The 8,994-nt window shown below is 44.1% G+C and overlaps 1 protein-coding gene across 1 annotated transcript; it reads left to right on the forward strand.

Moving 5' to 3' along the window:
- Positions 1–541: 541 nt before the first annotated feature.
- On the forward strand, positions 542–7,840 carry grk7b (G protein-coupled receptor kinase 7b). The gene is made up of 5 exons (XM_050062257.1): positions 542–1,141; positions 1,566–2,003; positions 3,785–4,056; positions 6,067–6,072; positions 7,513–7,840. The coding sequence occupies exons 1-5, from the start codon at positions 542–544 to the stop codon at positions 7,838–7,840; spliced, it is 1,644 nt and encodes a 547-aa protein (XP_049918214.1).
- The last annotated feature ends 1,154 nt before the right edge of the window (positions 7,841–8,994 follow it).

An 8,994-nucleotide genomic window follows, 5' to 3' on the forward strand; every position in this document is an offset into this window, starting at 1 on the left:
ACTCTCCTGACAGCTAATTCAAAAATGAATATCTTAGGCTGCTTACTTAACCAATTAGGGCTAATTTAGCGAGGCTGTCACTCTTCCTCTCACAATAAGCAATGACGTGCATGCTTTATTGCGTACTGAACATATTATTCACACGCAGCTCTCTCAGCGGCTTCTTTGTCTCATAACAAGCTGTAATCAGCCAAAACTTGTAAAGGTCAGGATCTGTCACCTCATTGTGTCATGCTGGCAGCCAAATTACTGCACACAGGCACTTTGCATCTCCTAAAAATAGTCGAGCCTAAAGCCTCTTAAGTTCAGACCACATAAGTTGCTTTCCCTTGGTGCCGTCTACATATAAGCGTGTAAAGACACTTAGCTGATGGCAAATCCCAGAGGACATCGGTACTTTTAATGCTACAGGAGGCGTGGCGCAAGAGGTGCAGGATGTTCAGGATGCAGGTGCTCAGTTGTGCCTGGAACCTGCAAATGAGTGAGCTGTGGCGCCGTAGTTGATCAGGCCCAGCTGCCCTTGTCACAGGACACATCCAACATGGGTGACCTGCTGGGACTGGACAACCTGGTGGCCAACACGGCCTACCTGAGGGCTCAGCACATAGATCGCGAAAAGCTGAGAAAACAGAGGCTCTCCCTGACGCTGCCCAGACCAAAGATGTCCTCTGCCCTCCTGGCAGCAGTGGGGAGGAAGTACGAGTCACTGTGTGAGCGACAGCCTATTGGGAGGAAGCTGTTCCGGCAGTTCCTCCTGGCCTCCAACCCTCAGTACAAGGCCGCCACTGAGTTTCTGGAGGAGCTGAGTGACTGGAGCTTTGCTGAGGATGAGGCCAGGGAGAAGGCCAAACACAGCCTGCTCACTAAGTTCTGTCAACCTGAGTCCAAGAGTTTTCTCTCCTACCTGACAGGAGAGGAAGCTGAAATATGCAAGGATTTATCAGACAAGAACTTCGACGAGGCGATGTTGGGCCAGATAAGAGAAGCCACAAGAGACTTCCTGCAGGGAAAACCTTTCTCTGAGTATCTGAATAGCCCCTTTTTTTATCGGTTCATGCAGTGGAAGGAGTACGAGAAGCAGAGGATCAATGACAAATACTTTTATGAGTTTAGGACTTTGGGAAGAGGTGGTTTTGGTGAGGTAGGTGCAGAAATCCAAACATCTGAACTACTATATCTGAGTTGAAGTGATGAATTGAAAGTAAAAGTGAAATCATTTTGAGAGAGAACATAGCATTCCTTCTCTTGCAAATGAAAAGCGGAATTCATGAGCGATTAAATGCACTGTTAATCAATTCAATATACTCAGGGTTTTGCTGCCTCACTTGGCCTGGAATGACCAGTAGCTTATGGGTGCTAATGTGAGTACTCTGCAGCTTGCTATGTAATAGACATTAGTGGACTGAATTAAGCATTTTCTCTACCTACTCCACTGTCACATTATGTTTTAGCATTTATCATCAACTACTGCATGTAGCCACAGTGGTCACTGGTCAGTAAAATGTACATTTTCTTGCTCTGAAACATATTTAAGGATGGCACAATAACATTCCTCTGTCTTGCAGGTGTGTGCAGTGCAGGTGAAACACACAGGCCAAATGTACGCCTGCAAGAAGCTGGACAAGAGGCGCTTGAAGAAGAAAGGTAGCGAGAGGCTGGCCCTTCTGGAGAAGGAGATCCTGGAGAAGGTCAACAGCCTCTTCATTGTGAACCTGGCTTACGCTTACGACAACAAGAACCACCTGTGCCTGGTCATGGACCTCATGAATGGAGGAGACCTCAGGTTCCACATCTACGAGCTCGGGGTAAGGGGAATCCGTATGGACCGTGTTGTATACTACATGGCCCAGATAACCACTGGGCTGCTCCACCTGCACTCCATGGACATTGTGTACCGGGACATGAAGCCTGAGAATGTGCTGCTAGATGCCAAAGGACAGTGTCGGCTGTCAGACCTTGGATTGGCTGTGGAGCTGCCGAAGGGCAAATCGATCTGCCAGAAGGTTAGTGTGGTGATCTAACCCTGGATTAACCTACAATGTTTGCTGTCAGACGTTTGCACTGAAATGCACTCTGCAAAGCCTCTCTGTGGTTTGTGCTACCCTGCGAAATCTCTGTGTTCTCCTGGGCATACTGTTATGTGCTCTGTTTTAATACCACCACCCTGTATATCTGCACACCATCCCACCACTACAAGCAGCTTACCAGGAATAGGTATGGTAGCTCTAAGTCCTGCTCTGACAGACAGCATAAGAGAGCATAACACTGTGCGACTTAAATTAATCTCATTAAAAAGGGCCTGACCTCATCCAGAGTTGGATGCTACACAGGTCGAGAAATGTACGGCAGGCTGAGCACAGCCTGTTAGCATTGGCTGGTTAATCTATGCTGTACTAATACCAGATATGGCCTCCACGTGTCTGTCCAAGGAGATGAGTCAGGAGACTCACAGCAGGCCTCCACTCACTATAGACGTGACACAGGGTGAACAATCATGTCTCATTTGTCAGCTGACCGACCTGGTGGAGGTCAATTAACGCAGCATTACTTGCTGTAACAGTGTCTCATTGTTTGTCTGTATTTTTGTCTCCATGTTTCCCTATTTAATTTTCTGTCTGTTGTAGATAAAGAAAATGAACTTTAAAAAGGTGAATTATTTACCAGACAAGATTATTCTGTCTGGTCTCAAATACTTTTGTCCTAAAAAAAGAAAAATCCTATGCAGGCCTAAATTCCTTGAATGTTACCATCGGATGTGTTGGACAAAAGGTAGCTTAAAGGTCTAGTGTGAAGGATTTAGTGGCATTAAACATTAAAGTTGCAACATTGCAACAAACTTAAACTTCTCCTGTGTGTGTGAAGTGTGTCAGAGGGCTAGGGTGGCCAACACAAATGGCCCTGTCTAGAGCCAGTTGGTGTTTCTCAAACTCAAGGATCCTTCCTTGGTAGGGCGAGTCCTTCCAAGGAAGGATCCTAGAAAGGCAAGGCAAGAGTCCTTCCTAGCATTTGGTGAACACACATTGGAACAGGCTAACGAGTGTCCCCAGGTGTGCATCATTAACCCTCAGCGGACTGAGGGGGTTTCAGATCCCTGTGATCATTTTGGACTTTGCACTCTCTAATGTTGTTGTACAATTCTGAACAACAACACAGCTCTATTTTTAGAGATTTTTGGGGAGAATATATTTCTGGATTATACTTAAAAAGACAAACACGTAGGCTAAATGAAACTTTTGTGGCACTTAGCACTCTATTACTGTTGTAAATGACTAATTTAAAAACTTTTATGTTTTATCTTATCACGACATTTTAAAAATCTCATTTCTTTTCCCAAGAAAGTCAGTGGGACAGAAGTTGTAATTTTACTGTGCGAGCCGCTGATGACAACGATCAAGGCATGTCAAAAATTCATCCAAAGTCCGACAGCCGGTTGGGCGCAATTGATCGGGCAACTATATACTAATACTATCCCCCATTACTAATACTATCCCCCAATATCTCAGAACAACATAACAGTATAAAAATAAACCTTACCCAAACCTTAACATTTAACCTATTATTATTTTTTATTTGAAGAAAAAAAAAAATCCAACTACTTTCATCAAAAATAAATAACCCCCTCCCCTCCCTCATAATTACCATCCCTGGTCCCCAGGATCTAACCCAACCTCAATAACTAAACAGACTCTAAAACTGAAGTAAAACCTCAGAGGTACAGAGAGGGCTTACATCTCTTTGAATTGTCCCTCATCCTACTTTGTCTCTCCCCTGTGTGTGTTTTCAGGCTGGTACGACTGGTTACATGGCCCCTGAGATTCTGAAGCAGGAGTACTACCGCACGTCTGTGGACTGGTGGGCTCTGGGCTGCAGTTTCTATGAGATGGTGGCCGCCCGTTTGCCTTTTAAAGACTTCAGAGAAAAGGTGCAGAATGAGGAGGTGACTCGTCGCACTCTGGAGGACGAGTGCAAGTTTGAACACAAAAACTTTGATCCTCCCACCAAAGAACTCATCTGCCGCTTTCTCAAGAAAAAGGTGGCTCATCGCTTCGGGTGCCGGTAAGCAAAAACTATTTTTCTCAAGCGTAAGAGTGCAACTTGAGGTCAATGGTGTTGACGTCATGGAACAAATTACCCATCAAGAAAATGTGGAACGTCCTTCGCACCTGTGAAAACATACTGTTTGTATGATACAGTCCTTATAGAAACAGACCCAAGAGTACCACACTGAGTTCAAGTCCAGACGTGGAGGTCAGGACACCTTGAAGACGTCACAAGATGATTAAATGAACAGGATAGATGACAAAACATCTTGTTATTATGAAGCACTACATTCCCACCAGCACCAGCAACTACAGAAGACTAAAATAAATGCAAGCAACAATTTTGGACCATTTCTGGATTTTAAAATACAGAATTAACTTCCTTATACCTGTTTACCAACAACATGGACGGGTTCCATTTCAGTTCCCACACTTAAATTTGTACCATTCAGAGCATTTTGACCAAAAAAATTGGTTTGTAACCCAAAAGGTTGGCCCCCAGCTGGAGCTAAAAAGAGGTTTCCCTTGACCTGAAGGGCAAACGATGTCACATGTCATATTCTACAGGTTGGAAAGAGAGGACTGAGTCTTGCATGTCATTGTTGTGACAGTTCAACTTTGGAACCAAATGCAAACAACCAGGAAACTGAGTGGTTTGAGGCAGTTTATTGTACTTTTAAGATGTGGGGCTGAAGGCTTGAATGAAATGATGGCTGAGGTGGGCTGGTAATAGCAAAGCAGAGCAGGCAGAGGAGCTGAAGACAGAGCAGTCCAAATCCAGAGGCAGAAGACAAGAACGAGGCTGGACGTGGCAGGTTATGGTTGAAGCAGGCGCGGTGAACCTGAGACACATTGTGTGAATTGATGTCCAAAAAGTACAAAAAGAGAAGTGTCAAAACACTTAGAAGCTGGCCTTGATGTCTGTCCTGACTGAACTCTGGCAGAGTCTGGATGTTTGAGCTGGGGTTTCACACTGCAGTGGACTGATTGTTGATGTGGTTCAGGTGTGCAGGTTCAGCACCTGCTGGCACTCAGGACGATTGGCAGGAGGAGGAAACCAGGAGGCCATGCCCAACAAACACACAGAGACAGGCTGAATCCAAATGTCCGGACTTCACCGTACCCACAGACTGGCAGACTTTGCGGGCACGTTTACGGGAAGTCCGGGAGTGCTTAGGGCTGTCCAAACCCACAATTTATCCAGCCCACAAGGGGCCTCAAGTGGACCTCCTGCAGACTTCCAGAGAGTCTGCTTGGGGTGCAGACTTCACTGATTTAATAACCCACAATTCATCTTATGAATGTGTAAAATAGTTATTGATAGTTGGGCCTATTAAAATGCTAATTGAATTGTGTAGGCCAGAAATAACATTCAACCACGTCATGATACAGAAATATGTATAAGTACAGGATGAAAATGCATTTTTATTATTGCAGCCTAACAGGCTGTGCAGCACAAAAGGCTAAGAAATGGCTGAAAAACATAAAAGAAGGTTTTTAATGTAAATTATGCCCAATTCATTGAGTAGTCCTCCTGTCCTTATTTACACACTTAATTCTGTTTTTGAGCATGTGTAGCCTGAGATGTACTACATTTTTGTTCGGTCACAAAAAAGGTTATACATATGATTTATAGCTTGTTATCTTCAGGAACAGATTAGTTCAGCACTGTCCATCAGCTTAAATGACATATCTATGAATATGAGAGCAGCGATAGTTGAACGTTCCCACGGCAATGAGTAAAACAGTGTCAAGGGCTGTCTATCAGCAGCTTGCAGTCTCCGCCCTCGCAGACTTAACATGATGACAGTAAATACGTCACACTACGTACAACTGAAGTCTGCGAGGGCTCAGTCTACAAGACCAGAGGGTGAACTTTTGGATTCAGCCACAGACAGAAAACAAACATGAGACACTAGGGACAGAAAAGGAAACACAAGGGAGAGACAAAGCCGAAACCCTCACAGTCATAGTCTTCTACATCCTCTTATCATTAACAGTTGGTCCATACTTGTTTTTTGGATAGAAACAAGTATCTGTAATAACAGAACAAAATCTTGCAGGTAATCAGTGTGATCCACCATCTTACTACTACAGATTATTTCTGCTGCGCATTGTGCAACGCCCTCTGTTGATGGCACATCCTTGATTACAATGGTTCTGCTCAAAACTGGTGGAAATGTGCTCGTTCTCTTGATGACACCAAGGTTCCAAAAAAGCTGAGTGTTCTTGCTGTTAGAGCGTCCTTCTAATGGAGAAGTCTGACTTTCTTTTTCACCCCTTTTAAGCTTCACCTTACGACCTATTTATAAGTAATGGTGTAGATATAGTGCCTATATCTACTGTATTATCTACTTCAGGTGCACTTTTATTCATCGTGGCTGATGAAACTTCCACTCAGGTTGAAGTCTGATGTTGGGGTTTTTGTGAGTATACTATCAAGGACAATATCAGCGTGACTTGTCCCATCCTGACAGGTGCAACAAATAAACTAATTAAACTAACGGGAGAGCTGGAGTCTAATCAGGATAATGAAGTGAAAATACCTTTGTGGGTGTAACTTGGATGTAACTTACTTACGTACTCCTCTTCATCCCCTATGGGACATATGGCTTCAGTTAACTCTTTCCATTGCATATGATCCTTGGCAGCATGTTGCGCCTCTCCCTATGACAGGTTCATCTTTTCCAGCTCCAGTGTCACAGTTCTGCAGCAGGTGGTTTTGGGCTTTCCAGGCTTTCTTCTGCCTGGTGGTGTCCATCTTAAGGCAACTCTCGTGATCTGGTCCTGGTCTGTGTGTGATTTCCTAGGTAATGCTCCGGCTACCTATTTTCTTGCATAGTTGAAGGTTGGACGAGGCTTCCAACCTTATCATGTCTGTTGTGACCACTCTCTCAACCGTACAGCAGAACAGGAGCATCTTGGGAGAGGGCAACCTGAGCCTTTCCCTGCCTTGCTTTTAAGTCTTTTTGGGTCCGAATGTACTTACTGATGAGGCTGCCCAGGTAGTTGAAGTCTTCCACAGACTCAAGTGGTTCCCCATTCACAGGAATGGGTGCTGTGGGCGTGGTGTTCACACACATCACTTTTGTTTTGGAGGCATTGATATTGAGTCCAACCTGTCTGGAAAAGTTGTTGAGCAGTTGGTTGAAGGGAGAGCGAGATCGTCTGTGAAGTCAAGGAGAGTAGGGTGCATTTGATGCCTGGATAGATGGACTCGTATGTGACCTGCATTCTATCATTTCTTTCTTATTTCAGTCGATGTTTTGTTCTCTTTTTACTGCAACTCTCTTAAGGTGTTGTGTAATGAAGCTAATAAAATTTGTACTATTATACAGTATATCAACTTTTAATGCCCCACATGAACACTTTTACTGCCCAGTTAAATCATTTCACCCGCCTCCTGCTTTTATAACCTCATTTTCTATCTAAGTCCGATCATTAATTGTCTTTTGTGTCTTTCTGATACCAGCGGTGAGGACCCACGAAACCACCACTTTTTCAAGAGCATCAATTTCCACCGTCTGGAGGCCGGGCTGGTGGAGCCCCCATGGGTGCCAAAATCCAACGTGGTCTACGCCAAGGACATGGACGAGTTTAGGGACAACTCCGAGGAGGAGGGTATTAAGTTTGACGCCAAGGATGAGAAATTCTTCAAGCAGTTCAGCACAGGCACTGTGTCCATCCAGTGGCAGAAGGAGATGATCGACACTGGAGTGTTTGATGAGCTGAACGACCCCAAATGGAACGGCCACAGTTGTGAGACCGTGTGGGAATCAAGGATGTGCATTATTTTGTGAGGCATTTTACCTACTCATCAACTGTGCAGACCAATAATACATGAAAGTCCTTTAATGTCTTTTACGCTTCCAAAGTGCCTGCTATAAAACCAAATGAAGCACCTCAGGTACCTTTTAAAACAGCAACGTGCTCTTTTCCTTAGTCTGGGTGCATTTCATTCCTAAAGAGGAATCATCTTGATGCTACGGCCAAACATGATGGGACATCTGCCTCAGTGTTAAAATAAAACCACCATTTTTGTTTTCAGTGTTATGCCTGGATGGAAACACACGCTGACATTGTAATGCAACTGCTGCTTTATACTTTGCCCTCTATTCCCCTTTGAGATAGCAGACCCCAGTGCATGCATAGTTTCCATTACATCACTCGGCCAGTTTGGCAGGCCTAAGTGTTTACATGTGTTTGTAAACAAGCCACATAATGGTGTATGTATGTCATCGAATAGCAGCAGGATTATTATCGGTATTTGGAGCAATGTGCCACATTTGTCAGACAGACATAAATGCCATGAGTGCCTTTTGCTCATGTGACTGGACAGTGTAATGCGGCCTCAGTGAAGTCGCTCAGTAACAGACGTTCACCACTAAGTGCCGCCAGACACCCATACAGTGCGCTCGACCTCCCGCAGCACTCATCATCACCCCCATTACCCTGGCTGCTGCTGCGGTATTTACAAGAACTGGATGACTCGTTCTGCTTTAACAAGGGGATGCAGGGAGACAAATTGTCATAGTTTTTCCACTAAAAAAAAAAGAAAAAAAAAGATGTTAATGTTTAATTCTTGGCTTTAACAAGGCAATACCAACCCCCTCTGTTACCCCCCAGATCAGCCTGTTTACAAGCCACAAACAACCTAAGAGAGAGATGCTTACTATTTAAAGCACAACAACAACAAACATCTATTTGGCTTTCAGAAATGGTTAGTTCTAGTATCCATTTGGATTTTGATTCCTACTGCATGACAAAAGCCTCTGGTTGGAGGAGATCTGTATCCTATTGTTAATAAGAACTGTTTAATTTGAGAGTTTTCATCCCCGGATGATCATTTGAGAAACTTGGGAGGTTTCTTTTTTCTTTCAGGTGTTTTTTCAGGTATTTTTTTGCCTTTATTTTGTAGTGAACATAGAGAGGAAATGAGGAGGTAATGTGACAA

Source organism: Epinephelus moara, chromosome 2, assembly GCF_006386435.1.
Source record: "Epinephelus moara isolate mb chromosome 2, YSFRI_EMoa_1.0, whole genome shotgun sequence".
NCBI classification, from domain to species: Eukaryota; Metazoa; Chordata; class Actinopteri; order Perciformes; family Serranidae; genus Epinephelus; species Epinephelus moara.